The sequence below is a fragment of the Erithacus rubecula genome (genome assembly GCF_903797595.1).
Source record: "Erithacus rubecula genome assembly, chromosome: 25".
NCBI lineage: Eukaryota > Metazoa > Chordata > Aves > Passeriformes > Muscicapidae > Erithacus > Erithacus rubecula.
The window spans coordinates 296,329-321,361 of record NC_136677.1 but is presented as its reverse complement, the minus strand read 5'-3'; the positions used below and the strand labels follow the sequence as shown (position 1 = coordinate 321,361).

The following is a 25,033-nucleotide window of genomic DNA, read 5'->3' as shown; positions in this document are numbered from 1 at the left end:
CGGCGATGGTCAGGGGCTTCTCGTGGGGGGCACTGCCGGACACACGGACGGACACACGGAGGAACACACGGACACACAGACGGACACACAGACAGCACGGCCGGACACACGGACAGGCACGGCTGGACACACACGCGGACACACACACGGACACACAGACAGCATGGCCGGACACATGGACGGGCACGGCTGAACACACGGACACTCAGACAGCACGGCCGGACACATGGACACACGGCCGGACACACGGACGGGCACGGCTGAACACACGGACACACAAATGGAGACACGGACACATGGACACACAACTGGACACACACACGGACACACGGACGGACACACACGGACAGACACACGGACACACGGACACGGACGGACACACAGACACACACGGACGGACACACGGACACACACAGACACACACGGACGCACACGGACACACGGATGGACACACGGACGGACACAGACACGGACACACTGACACACACAGACACACACGGACGGACACACGGACACACGGCCAGACACATGGACACACGGCCGGACACACGGACACACGGACGGACAGACGGACACACACGGACACACACACGGACACACGGATGGACACACGGCCGGACACACGGACACACGGCCCCGGCGGGCGGCGCGGCCGGAACCGGAGCGGCCGCGCGTGCGCGGCGCGCGGTGCGCGGGCACAGCGCCGCTGCCGGCGGCCCCATGACGGCCGAGCCGGGGGCCCGGGGCGGCGGGGGCGAGGTGAGACCGCGGGGCGAGACCGCGGGGCCGGGGGGATGGCGGGATGGGACCGCGGGGCCAGCGGGGCGCGCCCGCGAGCAGCGCGGCGGGCGGCGACCCCCGCCCCGGGCCGGGGCTGCCGCCGCACCGACGCTCCCGCCCCGCGGCCGCTCGGGCCGGCCCGCAGCGCGTCCCCGCCGTGCGCGCTGCCGCGGGCGGCGCCCCGGGCGCGCGCGTTTCGTTGGGGATAACGGGCGGCGCGCGGCGCGCCGGTAGCAGGCGAGGGCTCGGACACCGGCGCCCCGCGGGGCAGCACCGCGAGGGCGCTCCCCGCCGCCGAGCAGCATCGCCCGGGCCGGCGGACGGAACTGCGGCTCCGCAGCTTCAGGGCTCTGCGCCAACTGTCCGGAGGGACGCGGAGCCCGAGGCGGAGGCGGGGCTGTGCCGGTGCTCGGGGCACCGAGGCCCGGACCGTCCCGAACGGACACGGGGCTCTGCGCTGTTGTGTCGCATCCTTGTGCTCTTAGGGCCCCAGAGATGCGTTTCAGAGAGGTCAGCGCCGCAGGGCGGCACGGGGTGAGGGTTCAGCCCTTTGGCTGCGCTCCAGCAGCGGCGTTGGTGCAGCGGCCGTGCCCCCGTCCCGCAGGCGCTGCCCGCTGTGTGTGCACGCAGGACGAGGCTGCTGCTCTTGTTGTGATGGGCATTGGTTTGTGAAGGCCTCGGCCAGCAGCGTGGGCTTTGTTCCTGCTGCCGCCTGTGGGTTCGCAGCCCTCTCCCTGTCCATTTTCTCCTATGATAAAAGGCATGGCTGAGGTGCAGAGGCTGAAGGCCAAGGCTTTGTGTGCCTCTTCTGTGCTGCAACCTTCCTTGTCCTTGCATGTGGTGATTTCTGGAACCTCCTTGAACTCCTGCGCTGCATTTGCTCCTTTCCCTGTTCAGTTTCTCATCAAAACAAACTTCTGAGGGCAGTGAGTCACCTTGGAGCAGGGAAAGCAGCAAAACCTTTCTATTCCACCGTTCCTGGCTGACCTTGTAATTTCATCTCTAGTACCCTGCTTCCTCTCAGCCTCCTGGTTTTGTACTCATCTCTTGTTGCTGTAATTTAATACTAATAGGATTTGGGTTTGGATTGTTACTTTTCCAGCAGGTAGGGCTTTGGGTGTGCAAGTGCAGGATGTGCTAGCAGAGGCAGCACTCTGGTGTTAATTACCAGCTAAGACTTATTTTGTAGCCCCATGGCGCATAACCTGTAAAAGCATTAACCAGACTAGTTACAGCAACAAAACCACGCACACTCCCCAAAATCTTAACAAATTGGTTGCACAGAGAGTGTTTTGTGGGTTGCCAGGCAGTCATAACCCTCTTGAAAGTGGTACAGGATACGCTCTCTGGTCTTAGCACAAACCTCTCCTCAAAGGCTGAATAAAAGCACACAGAAATCATTGAAATATTAAATGGTAACTTGGAGCAGAGGATCAGTAATTGGCTTTTATGCTTACAGCAGCCTTTGTGAGTTCTCTGTGTGCTGGAACAGAAAAACCCCAGAAAATCGTGCCCCGTCCTGCCTTGGGTTTCATTATTATAATGCAGTGTATTAGCAAGAGTATTTGTGGGTTTTTTCCTCCGCTGGAAAAATCCGCCCCGCGGCGTAAGGTGGGGTCAGCCGACATGCACAGCACGCGCTAAGGCAGCAAAATTAGCAACATGATTTCAGAGGTTTGCCTTTGTCAGAGTATGCCTGCCCTGGGCCTCTCAGCCTTGATTCCTCATCGGCAGCTCCTCCTGGGGCTGCTGAGGTGTTCCAGTGTATCTGGGCTTAGAGTGTGTGGGACGAGTTGCGAGGGGTTGCGCACACATATATGCTCTTTCCTGTAGAAGTTGAGCAAAAGTAGTATTTTAAAAGTAGTATATTAAAGTATTTTAAATGGGACTACCATGAATATCCAGACAAGAGAATTGCCACCAAAATAGGAGTTTTTTGTTTTAACAGCTGACACTGGTGTGTGCTCTTTTTGTGCGTGGAGTTTCATCCACCGCCAGTATGGGTGGGGGGCTCAAAAAAGTAGTTGGCTTATTATTCAGTGGGTGGAACTTGTGCTCCAGTGGCCTGGAAGCATCTTATTTTTTTATTCTTGATGGTGAGGGTGAGTAGAAACTTGTGTTCATTTGCCTGCAGCTTTGCTGGTTCAGGGTAATTAAAAGTGTGATATTAAGGAACTGGGGTTGATAGGGCTGTGCTGGCTGCAGGATCCTCGACAGCCTCTCTAAATCAGGATCCACAGCACAGACCCAGCAGCTGCCCCTGCTGTGGTGTCCTTCCCATACCATGCAATGCCAGCGTTATGGAGCTGCATCCCAGGTGTCACCCAGACAGAGCCTTGGCAGCAGCACCAGCTGAACTGCAGCCATGAGCAGGGGGTGCCACCCCAGCACCACGAGGCTCCTGTGGGAGCTGCCTCTCCTAGCAGTCATTGACTGAGCTTATTTGTGCTTGCCATGTGCAGTCACCAACCTGTGGTAAGCCTAGGCTGCAAAGATTTTCTAAGTCTGGTAAAGAGAATTTCTGTAATCATTTGTTTTAAGAGGCTGGACTGGCCAGTGATTGTGAACCAGCCTTGAGCAGCGGGTGTCTCACCAGACCTCGAGTGGTCTGTGTGGGGTGGGAGAAGGAGCAGTAACAGGCTCCTGGGCCCTTGCTCTGACACCTTATTGTCAGTGAGAAGTGACATGCACAAATGGCATGTGCCACCAGACTGAAAATAGCTCCTGACAGTGCCCTGGGAGCAGGCGGCCGCCTTATATGTCCTGCTGCACATGCCACTGCCTCGGGGGTGGGGAGCCCCTTCCAGGGCAGGTGCTGCACATCCCACAGCACAGCCTGTGCTCCCAGGCCTGCTGCAGCCTCCTGAGATACAAGGGGTTCCATGGTAGTCTGGGAATTCAGCAGGGAAAACTCCTGAGTGCACTGTTCAAGCTGGTGTTGGTATTTGCATTAAGCAAGTGTGACTGGGCTTGCGTGTCAGTCTGTCTGCAGAAAGGAAGGAAAGGCTCCACTGGGCCCACAGCAAGCCTTGCAGGAACAGCTTGATGTCCATCCTGGTCACTTTTTCATATGAGCTTTCTTTATTTCTTCCACATAGGATTGCCAGGTGCTCTTAAACCAGATGAAAGAAATCACAGGAATTCAGGATTCAGCATTCCTGCTTGCTGCTCTAAAGGTTTGTGTGTATTGCCATTGTTTTTGGGAAAGAGAGCTCTGATTTTGTCCAAAAAGTCAGGGAAGTTCAGGCTCCCAGCCAGCATAGCACACAGGTATTTGCTGGTGTGTTTGCCAGCTGATGGTGAGCTGGTCCCTGTGAGAGCAGTCCAGGGTCAGCCTGGGTGCATGAGATGGAGAGGATAATTCCTTTACTGCTGTGCTTCTCACTGGTGCTTTGCTTTCCCCTCTCTGCCAGGCTGCTGATGGAGATCTCATGGAAGCAGTCACCTTCCTGACAGAGGACCCTGCTCCAGAGCCAGTGCAGAGCCCAGCCTGGAAAAGGAGCACAGTGAGCAAACAGCTCCCACAGGGTGAGCTCCACCTCTGCTTTCCCCTACAGCTTCACGTGTTTGTGTGAGATCAAAGGGGAAGTATCCATCTTCCCTGCTTCTGCCAGCAGTACATCCCTCCAGCTTCCTTTCTGGTGCATATTCTACCAGTATTAATCACTTAGCAGTGTTTTAGTAATGTTTAGAGGTGATATGTTACAGTTAAAAAGATGATGTTCCTTTCTCATTTCAAGAGCTCTGAACTGTTTCCTTAAGCTCTGACTTTGGCTGTAAGGAAATCTGGGTAGTGCACTGCATGCTCTGCCCTGTTCTCCTCATTCAGTTCACTCAGTGGCTCTTAGACTGCCTGGCATGGTCTGAACAGGGATTTCTGTTTAAAACCTGAGCTAGAAAATTTTCGCTTGTATTGATTGACGAGCCGTATTTGTGAAGTGTGATGTTTTCTAGAATTTCCTCTTAAAGAGAATATTTGCTGCTGGTGGTGGAAAACTGATCAGAATGCTGCCTCCACTTGTAGATGTTAGTGCTGCACCTACCCCTCACAACCAAGACAACCTCTGCACAGCCAACCCTGTCAGACCACTGGAATCGCCCAAGGCTCCGGCTGCAGAGAGGGATGCAGCTGAAAGGTCAGTGGAGCTGTAAGTGGCCTCCCCACTGGTTTTCCCAGGCATCAGAAGCATGTTCTGAAGCTGCTAACTGTAGAACTAAGGTGGATCACCTGCCAGGTGCATACCTGCTGGCTGGAGGGGAGTTTGGTGAGAGTGTTTATCTCTCGTGACAGAGCACAGGACGCCCATTCTGCTGAAAACAAAAACCGCTCCAAAAGGAAACGCTGCGAGGTCTGGGGAGAGAACCCCAAGCACCATGACTGGAGGAGAGCAGGTGACTGGCCTGTTGGAATGAAAAATATCGGAAATACGTGTTGGTTTAGTGCTGTTATACAGGTAATTGCAAAAATTTATCTTTCTCTAATATCAGACTTCCTGTGGTCTTGGAACAGTTCTCGGTTAGAAGTAAACATGCAGCAGTTCTGTAAGGGAGTCAGTGAATGTGACCCTGCTCAGACACAGAAGCTTCTAGGTTTATGTGATGGTTCTGTGATGTGTTCTGGGCCTCTTCAGAGAGAGCCAAAGAGCAGTTAAATAGGCTTTGCTTAAAAATAGCTCCAGATACAGAGAGTCTTGTGTCTGTATGCAGGGAGTTGTGCAGCGATGGCCAAGTGCCTGCTGAAATGATAGAAGCTTGCCTGGCAAAGTGAACTGATAATTTAATTTTGCTGCAGTTATTGTTGGCTTGATAACACATGGCGTATCATATTTCAGTTAATGGAATAGACTGGCATAGATGCTTGAACAAGCATATATTATTAGTAATGACCTGAAAAAGAGACAATAGTAAGGGGAACTGAGTAGATATGTCTCTCCTAACCATTTCACATCAGCTGAGAGATGTTAATCACTTGTCTTCAGCTCTGGGAGAAAGTAAGAAAGCTGCAAAAGGGTTCTTCTCACCATGGTTTGTTCTTGGTGAAGAAAGGCTTTTCTGAGCCTGACTGTGCAGAATAGAATTATTTTCCTAAAAGGTTTATGTCTATCTTAGAAATGGCAGGATTAGGTTTTGTCCTTGAGTGGGTACAAACATGCTGATGATGTCAAAGGTCTGTTTCACAGTTAACTCTGTGATTCTGATTGTGTGCTGGTCCAGCACAGGGGCTGCTCACACTGTAAACATGCATTCAGTAGCACGGGACCATTTGGATCATGAAGTTGGCAGAAGAAACCTATTAAGTCAGAGTGAAAACAGAGCATCAGATTGCAATGAGTCCAATCCTTGCAGGTGCTGAGCAAGCTTTACCTCTCCTCTCCTTTCAGTCTCTGTTTCAGTTGCCAGAATTCCGGAGGCTGGTCCTTGGCTACTCCCTCCCACAGAATGTGCTTGAAAGTTGTTGTAGTCACACTGTAAGTTTTGATTCAGTAACATTGTCAAGTTTCCCTCCTTTGTGGTGTAGCACTCTTCTCTTTCTCTAACCGCATTTAATTTGGGACCATCTGAAACCTGTGGCTTTAAAATCAGCTGGCTGTATTTAAGATAAATTTAGGAAATTCTCAAAGACATAATCAGAATAGGAAAAAAAAGAGCTGCTTCTTGTAGCCCTGTCCTTTAAGAGCCTTTAACTGCTGTGTGGGGAGATGTTTTTCCAATAAAACTCATTTGGCAGCTCCAGATTAGTCGTTGGTTTGCATGCATGCTAGAAGAATTGGTATTTGAGCCAGTGTGCAGCTGATTGTGTCCCTTTTACGATATGTGCATGTAGTGTTCAGTAGCACTAAGTTTTAAAATTATGCTTTTTAGAGTTGCAGGAAGGTTTTGACTTCTCTTCTTTTTGCAATGCAGGGAAAAAGAAATATTGCATTCATGCAAGAACTTCAGTGTCTGTTTGCATTAATGCTGGGGACATGGCGTAAGTTCGTGGACCCTTCTGCAGCACTGGAACTCTTGAGGGATGTGTTCAGGTCAGCTGAACAACCCCAGGTAAAACCACATTGAAAAGCCTCTTGCTCTCTCAAGCCAGCAGTCACAGCCATGGCAGTCCCATTTTGCCTCCTCCTGCTGGTCCTTCAGAGGCCTTTTGCCCTGTTTGTCAGGCAGCTCTGTGTCATTAGAGCAGAGTGTACACATTGCTCATTAACCAGGGAGCCTAGCATGGCACTGCCAGTGCCACCTGCAGAGCGGGGCAGTGATCAGATCATCTCTGATGGAGTGTTGGGATGAGCAGGGTCCATTGTCAGTGTGAAGCAGCTCAGCTCTCAGTCAGGAGCTGGGCTGGGTGGGTGCAGCAGTGCCAGTCGGGCTGTGCTCAGTGGGTCTGTGGCACCAGCAGGCTGGGGAGCACTTTCGGGTGCCTGGCACCATTGACTCTCTACTTTGGTCTCTCTTCTAGCAAGATGTGAGTGAATTCACACACAAGCTGCTGGACTGGCTGGAGGATGCATTCCAGCTCACTGTGAATGTCACGTGAGTTCTGTGTGCTCTCGGGACTGACCTAAGGAGAGTTTTAATAAATGGGAAGACTTTACATGAAAATTTTTGAGCAAATGAGTGTTGTTTGTTTCCTGTGGATGAGGCTTGTTAAGCTTGAAGTGTTATGTCTGCATCTCCTGTTGGTGAGTGTAGGACTTCATTCAGTGCTGCTATGGCCTGCAGAGTAAGTGAGCTTTTGAGAGAGCTCAGCAGCCCTGGTGAACAGAAAAGCTCTGCTAGTTTGAAACTTCCTTGCAGAAGCTGGCATCTTATTTATTTTTTTTTCCACTCTTGCCAGTGTGTTATAATGTACTGTGGAACATGAAAATTAATGAGAAGATTCCTCTTTATTTAGTGCTTGGATAGAAAACTGTACTTTTGCCTGTAGGCTCCCAAGCAGAGGCTTAGATTATGACTTGGGGATTTTGCAGCCTCCAGCTGCAAATGAAAGTGTACTTTTGCTCTCTGGAACAGGAGCCCTGGGGACAAATCCGAAAACCCAATGGTGCAGCTGTTCTATGGGACTTTCCTGACTGAGGGGATCCATGAGGGTGAGTCAAGGCTTCAAGATTCAGCTTTTTAACTCTTGGGGGTGTTTTGGAGTTAACCAGCATTTTTTGTTGGCTTGAGTTAGCTGATGGTTTCTGTGTGGTTTCCATCATCCAGGCAACACTTTTTCCAAGATTGAGACCTTTGGCCAGTATCCCCTTCAGGTCAATGGTTACCAGACCCTGGCTGAGTGCTTGGAAGGAGCCATGGTGGAGGGAGAGATGGATGGGGCAGCAGCATCTCAGTCAGTCAAGTATGGACAGGAGGTTAGTCTGACCTTCTTTGTCGAGCCTTTGGTTGCCTGCTGCAGAAAAGTGCAGCACACACAGTGCAGGGGTACTCTGATAACTTTAAATGGCAACAGCGAGTGTTGTCTGAGAATTGAACCCAAAGCATTTTCTGGATACCTGGAATCTCGTGTAAATGTCTGTTATGTTAGGTGGTCAGACACTAAGTGTGATTAGACACTAAGTCTTTGCTAAATTATAAAGGTGTGTTGTCCCGTGTAACAAGTTCAAAGACTTTATTTTCAGTCTGTGCTGAATCAAGTGTGATCAAGTCTCTCTCTTTCTGTTGAAGCCTACCTGTACCTGAGTAGGGGGAGACCTACTGCCTCCATATTTTCGGAGGGTAAAAGTACAGTGCTTAACTCCATGGTATGCCATTTAGAATTTGTCTCTTTCTCCCTATTATATTGTGTATGGTTTGGGGTTTTTCTTCTTGCTTTCACTCTTATTTTCTGACTGATGATTTTATTTCTTATTTTAAAATCACACTAATCACAAACCAGTCATAAGAAATGTAGTTGCAGCAAGGTGAAGAAGCACTGTTGCATTCTGCATCCTTTGTGTATAAGTGCAACAAAAGTTAGCTTGGAGAAAGGCTGGTAGACAGCACTGGCAAAGGTATCTGGTATAGGCAGAGTAGGGAAGAATATTTCAGTTCTGTGAGAATTGTGTTTCTGTGGTTTAAAATACCATTTTCAGACAAAGGAGAAATGAAGTATTGAGGAGGGGAGCCCTGATCTGTCTCTAGACTCAAATGTTTGTTCAGGGTTTTCCTGGTTTCTGCCTGAAGCAGTTCAGGTACATTTACAGGGAATGTGGGTGAAGCTAGTGTTGGCTGGCACTGGAGACAAAGGCACATTGGAGTTCATCAGGCAGGTTTGTTTCAATCCAAGCTTTGTAGTTCCTCAAAATTCTTTCCCAAAATTAAGGGAAATTTGGCTGATCATGGAGCTGTTTTAATTATTTTGTCTGCACAGATAGGAGGAAAAGGCTCTGCCTTAATTTCTGAGAAGCCTTAGTGGGAAAACTGTGCATCTTAGTTTCACTTCTTAGATGTGGTGGATAAAGGGTGGCATGATAGGGGACACAGGGAATAAGATGATTTTGTCTTTTGAGCACCTAGGCAAATGCACTGAAAGTCAAAGCAGCAGTGGAATTAACAGCATCTTCTCCCAGACTGTGGGAGCATGAATCATTCCTTCTTTGTGGTTAATTGCTGCTTCTTAGAAAGCTCTGCTCTGGGGGAGTTTAGTTGTTGCAGCACATCTGAGTCCCACAAAGGAAAGTGATTTTGGCATGCTCATCCTGAATCCAGAGGGGAGCATGGAGTGGGTGGTGCCAAGCTGAGATAGGTGGAGGATGTTTCTGGCAGTGGACACTGGAAATCATTGTGAATCCAGGAAGAGTGAGAGGAAATGCAAATTCAACTAGGTTTCTTTCAGCTTAACTCTTTGAAATAATGTATGAAGTTACAGAAAGTAACTGGGGGTCTTTGAATCCCTTAAATCAAGTACTTTGCAAGCAGATTGAGAGAGAATAAGGATTCTGGTGCTGCAGGAGGACTCCTGGTTTGTTCATCACTGCATTTGATCTTCCTCAGAAAAGAACTCTCTTGGGGGCTCTTAGATGATGTGTAGATTGTGTGTAGCCTCTGCTAATTTGTGAAATTCAGTGCTGGACTTGTTAATAATTCATCAAGCTGGATGCATCAGGCAGTGACAAGTAACATTGAGAGCAATTATGAGGCTTTTTCACTGTAAAAATGTAAAATGGAACCATAAATTACTAACTTGTAAAATTTGGCTTTCTGACTAGTCACTCTTCAAACAAAACATAATTCAGTGCTTAAAGACAGAGACATTTAAATCAGTCTGAAATCATTTAGGATCAGTAAAATGTGCCATTAGCAGTCATCTTAAAACGAGTCCCTTTGGGGCATTTCTGCTTTTGTTACAGCGCTGGTTCACAAAGCTGCCACCAGTTCTGACCTTTGAACTCTCCAGATTTGAGTTCAATCAGTCACTAGGACAGCCAGAGAAAATTCACACCAAGCTGGAGTTTCCCCAGGCCATGTATATGGACAGGTGAGTTGTCCTGTTGTAGGGTATGTTTAAAGCTATTGCTTTGTTATAAATACAGAAATTAACAAAGTTAATTAACAAAGTGAGCAAGGAAAGATTCTAAAATATTTACAGAAGATTGTGGATGTTAGAAGTAAACAAATCTCACCTGGCAAATGGGGCTCTGTATTTCTGTTTAGATACCTCTACTGCAATAAAGATCTTATTCAGATGAAGAGAGAGGAAATGAAGAGATTGAAGGAGAAAATGGTGACTCTGCAGCAGAAACTGGAAAGGTGAGTCAGCTGGTTTTATTTTTATGCCCTCTGGAAGAGTGCAAGGATTTCCTTTTAAATGAGCTTTCCAGTAACAGAGAAACTTGTAGGGGAATGAGATACAGCAAGATGCTTGAGATGTTTGTTCTGAAACGTGTGGAAGAAGGAAGTTTTCAAAAACAAACTCGTCCCTTCAATAGTTTCTGAATTGTACTGATAATGTTACAGGAATAAATTCTTTAAAGAGGAGTGTTAACACTGTCAGCTGCACTGGTAATGGAGGTGAGGAAGCCCAGTAGCATATTACAGAAATTGTTCTTCTCTTGTCCCATGAGGTTTAAACCTTGTAATTCCTTCATTCATACTCCACCTTGCATTTTTCCACAGGTACATGGAATATGGCTCAGGCCCAGCCCGCTTTCCACTGCCTGACATGCTGCAGTATGTGCTTGAGTTCATTGCCACAAAGCCAGCTGTGGCTGCTTCCTCTGCACAGAGCTCTCAAACAGCTCTCCTGCACTCCCAGGCCAAACCTCATGCTTTGGACATGCTTTCACAGCCAAACAGGTCAGTGAACAAAATAAAAAGGGTGCACAGGAGAACACTTCACCTGCCAGCTAAGTGGTCCTGGGTGGCATTCCAAGAGTGGGTTGTTTATCTGGGCACTGTGAACACAATGCTGGAAGGTGCAAACACCTGTGGGAGTAGTGGGTCACTGCTGTGCTGCTTGTTTGGTTCTCTGGGTGTAAATAGAACACTGCATCTTGGTCTGTTCCTTCTCCTTGTCCAAAGGCATCCCTATATTCATTGTCTAAGCAGCAGTTAAGAACTAAATCACGTGCTCTTTTTGGTTAGGCTACTCATTTTTTTGCTTCATTGACCAGTAAATTACAGCAATATTGGAATATTATAACCCTGGCCAGCATAGTTGGGTTACCACTATAAATTAAGCTGAGTAAACACACACGTTTCTTAGTAGCAATGGAAGGAATTTTTAGCATTGTGGATCTGTGCTTAGAGAGTTCAATAAGAACTTTCCTTAGTATTTTTCCTGCATTTTAGTTTGGTCTGTGAAGGCAGAAGCACATTTCAGTGTACTGGTTCTCTCTACATTTTATACTGCTCTGTAAAGGAAATCTTGCTCCAGCTCTGGAGTTATTTTTGTTTGGTTTATTTCATATTTAAAAAAAAAAAGATAATTGATTTAAAAACCTGCCAACTACTGTTGGATTTTGCTCCACAGCATACAAGAAAAGACTGATACTAGGACTGAGGATGAAGCTTTCTTTGTGGCAAATTCTTCAGCGCAGCAAAACTCCAGTGTGGAGCTGCAGGCTCCTGTGCCAGCAGCAGAGCTGTGTGAACGTCCAGCTCCTCACGTGGTGTCTGAGGAAGAGCTGACCCTGGTTCAGACGTGTCTGCAGCGGTGGAGAAACGAGATCCAACAGGACGTGCAAGGTTGGCCCCAAATGCATTTGCAGTGATTTTTCTCCTGAATGCCCACCTGGTTTCCCCTCTCTAGCTTTGCTGGGTACAGCCTGAACTACAAATAGTTTTGTCCCTGTGTTGTGTCTATCTGATGGTCTCTGCATGGCTTCAGACCCTTTGAAGTGAAAGGAGCTAGCACAGCCTGATGAGCAGTCATTAATTTTTATGCATTTCTTTCACGGTTGATGTTCTTGGCAGATCTGAAGGAGTCTATTGCCAGAATCAACCTGTCCATTGAACAAATGTACTGTGACCCTCTCCTGCAACAGGTAGGAAATGCAGCTTCAGTACGTAAATCTAAACTAGTATTGCTGATCCTCGTTTTTGTTAGTAGATGTTAGTTTAAATTGCCCCCTTGACTGTATTATTAAATTTTCGATGATGAAGCAGAGAAAGATTTACTTGTGAAAATCTTGTTTCTTCTTTTCTTAAAAGTCAGTTTTCACATAGTAAGAGGTTTGTCAAATTGCCTGCTGCACCTACAAACACTCTCCGTTTGTGTGCGGGGGGGAGGCAGAATCAATCCCTGCCTGCCCATCTGAAGGGTGCCCGTGCCCTCTGCAGGTTCCCTATCGTTTGCATGCAGTCCTGGTCCACGAGGGGCAGGCAAATGCAGGGCACTACTGGGCCTTCATCTACGACCAGCCGCGGCAGAGGTGGCTCAAGTACAACGACATCGCGGTGACGGAGTCGTCGTGGGAGGAGCTGGAGCGAGAGTCCTTCGGGGGCCTGAGGAGCGCCAGTGCCTACTGCCTGATGTACATCAGGGACCAGCTGTCCCCAGCTGCTGCAGGTACAGGGACACAGCTGCTGGTTCCTCAGCTGTGCGTGGTCTGCGTGCTCCTTGTGTTCTTTGGCTTCCCCAGCGCGGCTGGGGCAGGTGAGACTGGGAGCAGCACCTGGTGCATCAGTTACGTGTCTACAGGCTCACACTGCCCTTCTGCCACATTTAACATGCTGCCGTTCTTCACTTTGACTTTTGTAGTGTTTACATGGCAGCATTTGTTTCCTCAAGGCATGTGAAACACCTCCCACTTTATCCCTCCCGTTTTTATCACACTCCCTGACTCATTTACTTGGTCTTTGATTCGGTTACACTGAATCTAAATGGGCTCTTTTTTGTGCAGCCTTTCCCTGGGAGGTATTGGCATCTGAGTGGCTCAGACTTAGTGTGTTTGCAGTGCCAGGGTATAAATAGTTCTGTGGAGAAATTGCTGTGCACGTGGCTCTAGGCAGGGCAAACAGCTGTACAAGGACCCAATAATTTCACGCGTGGCTCATTTCGACGTAACAAATGGAAGGAAACAATGGAGAGCTGGCATTCTGTTCATTGCTAAATGTGGCTGATGAGGATCTGGAGGTTGTTCTTTGTTTTCTTATGACAGTTCTGAAATGAACCCTTGCGGTGGGTTTTTTTCTCCTATTGCAATTTTTTGTTGTTTTTTTAAAGTATTTGCAAAGATTGCAGAAAAATATTTGCTGTAGAAAGTTGCCATTTGCTTTTGATAAATTCTGGGACTTGTCTAAAGCTGATGCTGCTTGGGTTTTATGCTGTTTTAAAAGAGAATACTGAAGTAGATCTAAAAAGCACTAAGCACTAAGAAATATCTGCATATTGTGCTGTGGAACCCATGCAGCCCTTACCTTTACGTGCTGTGTAGTGATGTAGGTGTGTCAGCTCTGGCTGAGCTGTGAACTTTCCATCTGCTGGCAGCTCATTGCTGCTCCCTGTACAACTGGAGCCCTTGGATCAGGATGTGTCTGACCTGCATCAGCAGGTGCTGGTTCTGGAATTGCTCTATGTAAACACTGTCCAGTAGTAGAACAAAACAGGGGTTTTTGATAACTCTGTAGATTTCTTTTTATTTTAGCACCTTTGCTTCTGGATCGTCTTAAATTATAGAGCCAGTGGAAAACTGGGCTTCTCTCCCCTTTTATCCCTCAGTCAATTTCCTTGTGGCTCTCCATGATATTGTGTGTGTGCTTAGTCCCTAAGGGTAGTGCCCTGCCAGAATGTGTTCCCTTATGCCAGTCTTGCATTTCCTCCAGATGAGGATGAGGGCCCAGAGGCAAGACAGTTCCAGAAGGAGGTGGAAGCTTTGTCACCAGAACTGAGACACTACATCCAGGAGGACAACTGGCGCCTGGAGCAGGAGGCAGAGGAGTGGGACGAGGAGCAATCTTGCAAGATTCCTCAGATGGAGCCTTCACCTACTTCTGAATTGCAGGAGCTCTCCTCTGAGTCAGGACCAGGTAATCTCACTCTGAATTTGCAAGCCATGTTGGAACCAGGAACAGCCAGCTGGTCACCAGTACCACTGTGTTGAAGCCTTGCACAAATGTGTGAGAGTGCAGGAGCAGGTGTGAATGAGGCAGCAAAGGCAGCTGCTGGAGGTTCTGCCCTGACAGTACAAAAGGCTGCTCTGCTGGTTTTGCATGTGCATCCTTCCAAGCCTGTCCCCAGAAATTCTGTTTCCCATTCACTTAATCATCGTAGGCCAATATCAGTTTGTTTCCAGCTTTTTCTTTTTTTCATTAATATGGGGTGGATAAGTGCTGTTCTCTGGAGTGGGAAACGGGAAAGGGGCACGAGCACGCGAGGTGCCCTCACCTCTGGGTGAGGGCAGCAGCTGTGTAAAACTGCGAGGCCAAGCTGCAAAATATTTTAGAAGAAGTGAGAAAGGCACGGTCAGGCGCTGCTGAGTGTGGGCACGCGTGTCTGACAGAGCAGCCAGCAGCCTGCGAGCAGAGCGCGCCCTCGCTGTCGTCGGAGCACGCCAGGATGGCCAAGGAGCAGACGGCCAAGGCCATTGCCAACTCCGCCGACGCCTACGACAGGAACGGGGTGGAGGCAGCTCTCTGCAAGGTAGGAGCTGAGCCCTGCCCCAGCAGCCTTCTCCTTCTTGTCTCTTTTTTCTCTTCTTGATAGGCCTTTGCTTTTCCCATTTCTGTGGAGTTCTGTAGCTGTGACACGTTCAGCTGGGTTCCCTCTGGCTTTCCTGTATTTTGCTTTGGATTTTCTTACTCTCTTCTTTTTCTTCTTGGCCACAGCGCAAGGAGGTAGAGCCTCTGAAGGCCCATCCAGAGGAAACATCCCCCACAGTTCAGGCAGAGCAGCCCCAGGACACTCAGGAAGCAGAGGCTGCTGCCCAAACTAGCTCACAGGTCTCTGAAGTGGAAATCCCCAGTGTGGGGAAGATACCTGTTAGATCCGATGCAGATGGATATAATGAGGAGGTACAGACCCCAGTGCAGGGGTTAATTATTGCTGCTCGTTAGCCTGTAGCTTTGTAGTTAGCTGGCTTTGAGCTGCCCTAAGGGTGGATGTGATTGTGTCTGTCATAGGAACAACACCCTGTACAAAGTCAGTTTTCCCATTGTGAAAGGGAAGGGGGACAACATTCCGTAATTCTATTTTTAAATGTCATCAGAAAAGGAGCTCTGTAAGAGCACTCAGTTTGTCAATCTGCATGTCGGTCATAAGTCCTCTTCCTGGCACAACTGTATCAAAATTGATCCTACCTGTGTTAATTTCTTCACAAATCTCTTTGCTGGCTTCAGTTACTGTTTCGTCCCCAGTCAAAGACCTTAATCCCAGCTGCATAATTTATATACTCTGCCCACTGATGTTTTGGATTCTGACTTTAACCACTCTGATACATGCTCAGACAGTGTTTTAAAAATTCTCTCCCTTTCACAAGTTGGATTTCAAACAAAACTGGGGCTGTCATTCCTTGAGCAGGTTTGAGATGTTCTTGTGTGATGTTGGCTCAAGGAGCTGCTGCATCACAGGTTCTGCATTCATTTTATGTGTCTTAGAAAGATTGAGTGGGGCATGGTGTGGACATGGCCAGCATGCTTTACCTTCTCACTTGTTGAATTTAAAAATTCAAGGGTTTGCAGTGACCAGCCTTGAGATCTTTAAATGCCTAAAAAAGAGCCCTGCATGCAAAGTGCATGTGATTGATAGAGTCAGTAGCATGCAGGTAACTCACAGCCCCAGTTACCACACCCATATTCATACAATTTCCTTTAAACTTTACCTCTTGAAAGTTTCTTCCATTCTTCACTATGCTGTCTCTTCTTTCCCTGTCTGTTGCTGTTTTCCTTGTTTGTGTTTGTGTCTGTTCTCCTGCTCTCGTGGTAGGTGATGCTGAGTCCAGCCATGCAAGGTGTCATCCTGGCTATTGCAAAAGCCCGCCAGACCTTTGATCGTGATGGGTCTGAAGCAGGGCTTGTTAAGGTATTGATTTGCTTGCTAAATCAAATAGTATGGATATCTGTTTTCCCAGAATAGAGAGTATGTGCCATATTGATAGATCAGGAATGTAAAGGGAATGATTTGTGCAGGTTTTTCTAGTTAATGGCCTTTGCCCTGCATTTCAGTTCCTGCTCTCTTACAGTGATGAGATGTCTGTGGGTTCAAAACAACTTTTAGAGCTTGTAAGAGAATATCCTCCTCCCAAGATAAACAGCAATTTTCCTTGTTTCTGTTTATTCTGTTAGTACTGTAAAATTTGGGTTTTGGTCCTGAACATATTTGCTTAGTGTGACCCCTTTTGTCAAAGATGTCCTCAAGAAATGTCTATGTGAACACGAACTATGTTTGAAAACAAAAACACTGCTGAATGCTGAAGCTGGTGTTAGATTTTACAGGCAGGTAGATTTAACTAAAAATACCACATGGAAAGAATCATCCTGGTAATCCATGGCAATATCAATCGCAGGATACTCTTGCACTCTGCAGGTACAAGTGTGTCCCAGTCAGTTTTGGCAGCCTGAGCACTTGTCGAGAGGGTTGCCAAGTCCATCTAAGGCAGCTGTACGCCCTCTCTCAAAGGCATTTACATGCCCTGGCACTTTTGGAAGCCGGTGCTCCCCACCTGGGTTGCCTGGCTGTGGGGCATTGGTGTGCAGTTGAGGTGCTGGCGATGTTCGTTCAGCCCTGGCGTGGCAGCCGCAGAGGAGTCCCTTGGACAGGAGGGGTGTGAGCTGCTGTGGCGCTGGCAGGGCACGGGGCGGCTCTGTCAGTGCACGCCCTCCCTGGCAGGCGTTCCGTGAGGAGTACTCCCGGCTGTACCTGCTCTCCAGAGAGACCCCCACGCCCCAGAACGACGCCCGCCTGCAGCACGTGCTCATCTACTTCCTGCAGAACAACGCCCCGCAGCAGGTGGTGGAGCGCACCCTGCTCGAGCAGTTTGCAGACAAGAACCTCAGCTACGATGAGCGGTGAGGGCCCGGGATTCCAGGGTGGGCTTTTTCCATCTGGGTGTGGCCAGGGCCACGTTGTGATTTTTCTCCTTTCTGCTGGCATGGAGCAGGTCCATCAGCATCATGAAGGTGGCACGGGCAAAGCTGAGCGAAATTGGTCCTGAGGATGTTGACATGGAGGAATACAAGGTAAGAGACCAGAGAGCAGCTTCTGATCCCTCACACTGCCCAGCCTGGGAAATGGGGAGCGTGGCAGGGAGCTCTGTGGCCAGCACAGCAGCCACTGCCTGCCTGTAGGCAGCAGGACAGACAAGGAAAACAGTGGAAATTTGAGCTTGGAGGGGCGTCTGCAGTTGGCTAAATTCACTTATGAGAGACATTTAAACACCTCAAAGGGTCGAACTGGGGACCCCAAACTGTGCGTGTGAGTGACGCTGATGCTCTTCTTCCCTCCTCCTCCTCCCAGAGATGGCATGAAGACTACAGCCTTTTTCGCAAGGTGTCCATTTACTTGCTGACAGGCTTGGAACTCTACCAGAACAGAAAGTAAGTTCCTCTAATTGTGTTTGGACAAGATAAGCTGTAGCTAAAAGTAAAGGCCGCTTTGACAAAAATGTTTCTTGCTGAACCACAATGGCCTGTGTTTGAGGCCAGTGGGCACTTTTTTGACCTGCTAATAGCTCTTCTTGGATCCACAATCGAGCTTGGTTAACAGTTTAAAAAATATGAGGCTGAGCTGCTGGGTAGCTGCCTGACAGTTTCTGAGAGTTCCCCCTAAGGTTTCCCTTTAGGAAGCAGAGCTTTATATTCTGTTTTCCAGAGACAGGTTTGCAGGAATGATGGCCATCACTTTGGGATTTTTCGTCTTGGACTCCAGTATTAAAATGAAACTGCCTCGAAATGGATGCTATGCTTTGTGCAAACACACACTTTGGAGTCCTCTAGACTCAAAGGGCCTTGGTTTCCTCCTTACCATTCTAGGACCTGTATTTTCCATAAATGGTGCAGGCTTTCAGAAATTATTCCTGGATGGAAACAGAACTGAATTCCGAGGTGGTTCTCTGTGACGAGCCACCAAATTCAGGTGGGCAGATTGACACAAGGCATGATGAGCAGTTTAGAATTCCCCCCAATTGGCCTAATCCCTGTCAGCGGTTCTGTTTTCTCATCTGAAGCTTGAAATGAGTGAGGGTTGTGGACAGGATGAAGAACAGTGCCCCACCTGGTTTTTAACAGATGGTGATAAAATCCATACTCTTGGTTACATCCTGCTTTGCAAGCCAAGACACACATGAACTTGGTTTAAAGGGGCTCTGGCCAGGCACTTGTTTGGCATTCTGGGCAAAGAGGAGCAGGAATGGCTCAACATGGGGCATCTGTTCATTTGTGCTTTGGCCAGGAAATGCAGATTTTCTCATTGGGCCTGACACAATTCCAGCCAGGCCCAGCAGGAAAGGTTTCCTGAGCTGAGCCAAGGGCATGGCTGTAGTCGTGGCCCTGGCAGAGCCAAGGCCTGCAGAGCTGACCCTCTTCTTCCAGGTACCAAGAGTCACTCACCTACCTGGTCTACGCCTACCAAAGCAACACCAAACTGCTGCTGAAGGGAACCAACCGAGGCGTGAGCGAGTCGCTGATCGCCCTGTACAGGAGGAAGTGTCTCCTGGTGCGTATTGAGGAGCTCAGCACTCACTTTTGGACAGGAAGGGAGGGAGCAGCCAAGACCTGTGTAACTGTTTCTGTTATGTCTGTTGACATGATTCTGCCCCTTGTTGAGTACCAGCAGCAATATGGAAAGATAATAATGTCATAACTCAAGTAAAGAACATGCCACATAGGTTTCAGGGAATCTAGGCGAAGGCAGATCTGGATCTTCAAACCAGAACTGTAAATAAGCTGTACACTCTCTGTGTACAGGTACAGCCAATTGCAGGTATGTGTATGAATATATATATTTTTTCAAGTTTATTTTCTATGGTGTTTCCCGTGACCGAAAGTGGCTGTTCACCAGAACCTGGTGCTGTTAGTTGTTATTCTCATTATTCCCTGCATGGCTGCCGGTGCAGGGCCCAAGCTGAGCCTTTCCTGGGTGTTTATCCACAGTCCATCCTTGTTCTTTACAAGTCTGTCCCCAATTCTCCTTCCACCCCCAGAAGCTGAACGAGGTGGCAGCTTCTCTTTTTGTCAGCTGTGAAGAAGCTCATGTCTCAGAGGGTGTGAGCATCCTGAATGAGCTGATCATCCCCTGTATGCATCTCATGAACAATTTTGAGATCTCCAAAGAGGACCTGGATGCCATCGAGGTCATGAGAAACCGCTGGTGCTCCTACTTGGGACGAGAAGACATGGACGGTAGGAAATGGCTGCTGTTCATGTGCGGGGTAGTGTCTGGATCTGAACGGGGAAGGAATTAAAAGGACCGCGTAAAATCAGATTCCTGATGTTAGTAGCAGTCCCATTAAATGGTGGCAGATGTGTTTCAGTTGGAGCAGTGCTCCTGTAGAAGGTGCAGTTTTCCTCTGAAGGTCCAGTGATGATGTAGAAGAGCCTGGTTTTCCTCTGGAATCCAGTGGAAAAAAGGCTGCTCTGATGTTCCAAATCTCAGTTTTTATCTAGGTAGGGAATGCTTGGCTCCTCCCCCTGGTGTAATTTTACCAGTCATGCAGTGGGACTCAGTGGCCCATTAATAGAATGGAGAAGGGATGGGTTGTGAAAAGATAGAGAACACTGCCCCATGCGTTTTCAGCAGATGGTGGTGGAATACTGCTGGTTGTGATCCTGTGTTGCACGGTCAGTATTTGAGCGTCTCCCTGCAGCGCGCAGCTGTTCACCTGCCAGGACAGCAGCGCCGTGTCTCAGGGGACGTGGCCCTGTCCCCGGGCAGCCCGGTGGCACTGGAGCTGTCCTCAGAGCCGGGGGGCCGGGCTGCGTCAGCAGCTGCTGCTCATCCCCGCCAGGGGCTGGGCGCTCCCAGCACGGCCAGAGGATCCCGCTCCTCCAGGCAGGGCTGCAGCCCTCTGCCGCCAGCTCCGCTCACCGTTTCCTGCTTTCCCCCTGACAGCAAAGCTGCAGACGAAGCTGGGCGAGCTGCTGCCCCGGCTGCTTGACGGCTCCACCGAGGTGATCGTGCTGAAAGAGCCCCCGAAGATCCGGCCCAACTCCCCGTACGACCTGTGCAGCCGCTTTGCGGCCGTCATGGAGTCCATCCACGGCGCCTCGGCCGTCGCCGTGCAGTAGGCGCAGGCCGCTCGCCCTGCCGGGGCAGAGGGCCCTGGGCTGCAGCCGCGCTCTCTGTGAATCCCCGCGGGCACGAAGCAGCGCCGCTGCTCTGAGGCAGGGCACGAGGCAGGGCACGAAGGACCCGGCCCCTCCAGCAGCGCGGGGCCCCCCGGCACCAGAGGCTCCTCTGTCCTGGCCACCCTGTGGCACAGCCCTGGGCCCGGTGGCAGCGAGCCCGGCTCTGCTCGCGGTGCCTGGGCTGTCGGGCACCCTCACAGCTCCCCGGACGGCACCGGCAGGGGCTGCGTGTTCCCATCCAGAGAGGTTCCTGCTCTGGGGCGCCTGGCTGCGCGAGGGGCAGCGAGGGGCAGCGGCTCTCGCTCCGCGCCGTGGGCAGTCATGCACGCACCTGGGACTCGTGCTCAAGTCAGGCAGGCTTCTGCCTTTTGTATTCTAGCTAGCACCAGGAACCACGCAGGAGTCTTCCCTGGAGAGGCACAGGCAAATCCTGGCAGTGAGGAGCCAGCACGGGGCTGTGGGTTTGTGCCTGGCAGGAGCTGACTGGCTCAGGGCAGTCACAGCACCCCAAAGGCAAACTTCCTTCTCTCCTTGGGTGGTGGGTCAGGCCTGGATTAGTGTCAGTGACAACTGTGAGGGCTCGGATCAGCCCATTGTGTTGACTTTGCTAACGAAGTGCCCTGTTGGCATTTCCTTCTGTGGTCACCGACAGCCCTGTGCTTGCATTTGAGCTGCAGCAGTTGTAAGCCAAAAGTTCCGAGTCAGTGGAGGGGGATCCTGTTTTTTGGAACTATGCAGAGTTTTCTAACAGTGCAATAAAAGCATTTGTTCTATGTTGCAATTATGTCGAGATGGAATGGACTGGTATCACCACCAGTCCTTTATTAGAAACTTCTCATGCCTTCTTTCAGTGTGTTTCTCTTTCTTACAGGCAGCTCCACACAGCTCTGACTCCTTCTCTCCTCTGCATGACTGGCTAATCCCAAGCTGTCCCTTACCCAGCCCTCTTACCCTGACTGTCCCTCACACAGCATCTTCTTACCTTACCTGTGCCTTGCCTCCTCACAGCACAGCCAGCACACTCCACCCCAAACTGCAGCAGGCTGTCTCCAGCTGCAGCTGGTGGCCAGATAACCCACTTTTCTATAACACCCAAACTCATTGGGCAGGCATAGATGTTTCCACTCCTCAATAATCAGTACAGCTGTAATTAATCAGGAAAGATTCCCTTCTGGACTATCCTGCACTGTCCTTTCAACCTATCTTCCCACAGTTCTATGTTAGAATGAAAAAGCTTCTTCCATGTCTGTTTTTTTCACTGTAGGGTTCTGCCTGAAGGTTCCTCCTGTACAAAATGTGTTGTCACTAGCAGAGCTGCCTTAGGATGGTTCCACCCTCCTATCAGGGGATGTTTCCTCGGTATTTAGGAATTAACTGCTCCTGTGGGAGAATCTTGTGCTCTCCAGGTGACTTTATGATGAAGTAGAGCTGCCACTGTCCACAGGCACTCTGGCTGCCAGTGTCCCTGCAGCGACCTGTCCCTCCTCAGGGACCAGGGTGCTGCAGTGCCACAGTGCTGCTTTTTCAGCTTGTTTGCCCCATTGTTGTGACAGAACCTGATGAGGCCTTCAGCTCCCTGCTCGGGCTGCTTGACCTTTGATGAATGGAAACATGGAGCTCTTGAACAGAGCCCCCAGGCCATCACCCACCCAGAGGCACACTACCTCCTCCCAGCCAACACCTGGCATTGCCAGGCAGCTTTTGTGCACTTGCAAGCAGTAGAATGGAGCTTGGGAAGAGGAGAGCCCGTTTGTTCTGACTCACAAAACGGTGGCTTTGCCCTGTTGTTTGTGTTGCTGCCAGAAGCTGAAATGCCCAGGCCGTGCCCAACACCTGCTTTAAGGAACCAATGAAGAGTGTCAGGAGTACAGAGTGGTGCCAGGGACGTCACGGTGTTTGAACTGGGCTGGACAGGAGGAGTGTTCCCAGGCTCTGAAGCCTTTGCTCACTGTCCTGTCCTCCCATTTCCCACGGGAGTTAGAGCCAAAACAGCCTGTCTGTGTTCCCTGGGGTGGTCAGACCTCCAAGGGCAGCTGGCAGGGGGTGCAGCTTCTTGGAAGGTGATGGCCAGGAACACTGCCCCCTCAGTTCTACCTCATTTGATGGTTTTCCAGAAGGACTGAGCACCTGCCTCTCCCACTTCACTCTCAGCAGCACCAACTCTGTCCCCAGTCCTGCAGCATCAGAACTCCCAGGGATCATCTCTGTTCCCTTTCCTTGCCCACCCTCTCCTTCCTCTCCTCCCAGCTGAGCAAAGTGCAGGTTTCAAAATGGGACTTAGAGGGAGTGGACTTTGCTTCCCCAGGAATGCTGCTGCCGGCTGGGCCTTCCTTGAGAAGGGTCACGCGCCCACGGCTTTGAGCCTGCAGGGATTAAACCAGCGGTGAACTCGGTTTCCAACCAGTGCCGTAGCAGCAGGCAGGCCCCTGTCAGGACTCCGGGTGCTAATCCAGCCTGATGGTCCATGCTCTTGCTCACAGAGGTGTGTAATCAGCCTTTATTTTTACAGCTGAATCAGGAAAATGTGGAAGGAATGCTTGAGACCAGCAGAAACCCTTTCTTGCCTCTTGTGCGCAGGTAAATGATGCAGTCGAGGAACTTTTGACACAAAGGTCTGCGGCACTTATCGGCTTTATCATCTTAGTCATGAGAAGATGAGGTTCCTGCAGGGCACGCAGTCACTGCCATCCCACCATTGCAGCAGCAGTAGAACTCGGTGCTGCCTTGTCTCTCATTGTCCTCCTTCCCCCTTGTTTTCCATTTCTCTCTCTCTTTTCCTCCAATCTTTTCTAGACACCAAACCATAGCTGCAGCAGCAGTGCAGCCCCATGCAGCTCCCACCCTGCATCCCTCTTCTGCAAGACACAGCTGCATGTTCAGAGCAGAGACACACTGCCAGTGGACATGATAATTTATTGCAAATACATCAGAGCGACACAGACATGCAAGGAAAGAGCTGCTGCACTGGGGTACAGCATCAGCCACGACAGACTTGGCTACGGGGGACTCGCCAGGGATGCCAACACTGTCACCCATCAGTGATGGTACCACGGTGTCACCGGCAGTACAAAGTGCTGCCTGCTGCTTGTTGCCTTCCCACACTTGCTTGGTGAGTGCTGCAGGGAAATCTGCTGCTCCTCAACAGAGAAAAAGTGAAGCAGACACGCAGAGGAAGGAGAGAAACCTGCAGAGCTGCCGTAGCAATTAGCAAATCATCCTGTGAAACAAGCAGGAGCTCTCCCTGCCAGGGGAAGAGCCACGAGGTGCACAGGGCACAGTACCCTGAGGCCCTAGATGACCAAGTCTGCATTTCTGGGGTGCAGGTGGTGGCCCCCAGGCAGCCCTGGTGCAGCAGGGCCCTGATGGCAGGCAGGGGGCTGGTGGCAGGCAGGGGCCGGCGGCGTGGCCGTCTTCGTGGAGCGGGTGCTGCAGGCGAGGAGCAGCCCGCCAGCAGCAAGGAAGGCTCCAGCAAACCACCCCAGGAAGGTGGCCTCCCCAAACTCCCACCTGGGGACGATGTCGGGGACAGTCTCGTCCCAGAAGTCGAGGACGGTGTTGTAGGCGACCCAGGAGACTGGCACCAGGGTGGTGATCCCTGCCATGCCAAGCGAAACTCCCCCGCCAAGCAGGAGCCGCCGCTTTCGCCCAGGTTTGTCCTCGCAGGTTCTCCAGCCCTCCAGCCCCAGGGCAGCGAGGAGACAGCCCAGCAGCCCCAGCCCGTTGGAGAGGCACATCAGGAGGCGAGAGATGCGCAGCTCGGGGGGCAGCGCCAGGAAGGAGCCGTGGGCTTGGCATTCAACCACCCCCTCCTCCTGCGTGATGCAGACCTGCCAGAGCCCCATGTTCCAGACCTCCAGCTCGTTCAGGTCCAAATTGAGGTTCTTCCAGAGGGGCACGAAGGTGGTGACGCAGGAGCTGATCCATCCGAGGAGAGCCAGCAGCATCCCCCCGCCCTGCGCCTTTGCCCGCCAGCCCCCGGCCATGGTGCCCCGCTAGCTCGGGGCGCAGCTCAGCCCCGGCCGCGGCCGCGGGCATGAACGCTGTGAGCAGCGTCCGCCCGGCCGCGTCTGCAGCCCGGGGGGGGCGATTCGAGCCTGCTCCTCCAACGCCGGGGTGTGGCCACGGTCGTTTTTCAGCTGTTGTTGGTTTTTCCATGCTAAAAGGAGAGCCCGGCTCAGCAGGAAAAGCCGGGTGCATCCCCGCGGTGACTCCGGGCTGGGTCCCGCCGCTGCTTCGCCGTGCCCGGGAGGGTTTAGCCAAAGTATGCAAATCCTCCGAGCCTTGGCCACTCCGGAGCGAGAGCTTTGGCAGGGAAAGCGATTCTCGGCAGCAGCAGCTCCTCGTGGGACACGGCTGGCACCCCAGCACAAGATGTAGACAGCCAGCAGAGAGCTGGCATCAGGCTTTTCTCAAGAGTCAGCGCCTCGGTCGGAGGCCTAGACCCTCATGCGGTCATTAATTAAATATGCAAATGAGCCTTTGAGAGCTGCGTTGAGAATGGGGATGTCCGAGGAAGGAAGCAGGTTGGAGATGGGTCCTGCTTCTCGCAGGTGGGCAC

General features: G+C 50.6%; 1 protein-coding gene and 1 pseudogene across 7 annotated transcripts in view; one reads left to right on the top strand and one right to left on the bottom strand.

Moving 5' to 3' along the window:
* LOC306812285 (putative claudin-24 pseudogene) overlaps positions 1 to 25,032 on the bottom strand; it is a 153,226-nt pseudogene extending 128,194 nt beyond the window's left edge. Inside the window, exon 1 of the transcript XR_013777853.1 lies at positions 21,988 to 25,032. The product of XR_013777853.1 is annotated as a putative claudin-24 pseudogene (transcript). The remainder of the gene's footprint in view (positions 1 to 21,987) is intronic.
* On the top strand, positions 645 to 21,256 carry USP28 (ubiquitin specific peptidase 28). Of its 6 annotated transcripts, none has more exons than XM_079326738.1 (26): positions 645 to 759; positions 3,879 to 3,956; positions 4,194 to 4,308; positions 4,805 to 4,916; positions 5,072 to 5,234; positions 6,162 to 6,248; positions 6,685 to 6,822; positions 7,232 to 7,305; positions 7,786 to 7,862; positions 7,978 to 8,126; positions 10,104 to 10,231; positions 10,408 to 10,503; positions 10,870 to 11,049; positions 11,726 to 11,940; positions 12,169 to 12,239; positions 12,535 to 12,763; positions 14,020 to 14,223; positions 14,697 to 14,836; positions 15,022 to 15,207; positions 16,118 to 16,213; positions 17,021 to 17,199; positions 17,292 to 17,370; positions 17,648 to 17,727; positions 18,721 to 18,844; positions 19,332 to 19,530; positions 20,240 to 21,256. In XM_079326738.1, exons 1-26 carry the CDS (start codon positions 721 to 723, stop codon positions 20,413 to 20,415), a joined length of 3,414 nt encoding a protein of 1,137 aa, XP_079182864.1. In that variant the 5' UTR covers positions 645 to 720; the 3' UTR covers positions 20,416 to 21,256. The 6 variants fall into 6 exon arrangements, with proteins under 6 accessions (XP_079182864.1, XP_079182867.1, XP_079182866.1 ...); XM_079326740.1 differs by having other exon boundaries at positions 692 to 759; positions 4,735 to 4,916; XM_079326739.1 differs by lacking the exon at positions 645 to 759 and adding an exon at positions 1,178 to 1,290.
* Position 25,033: the final 1 nt, after the last annotated feature.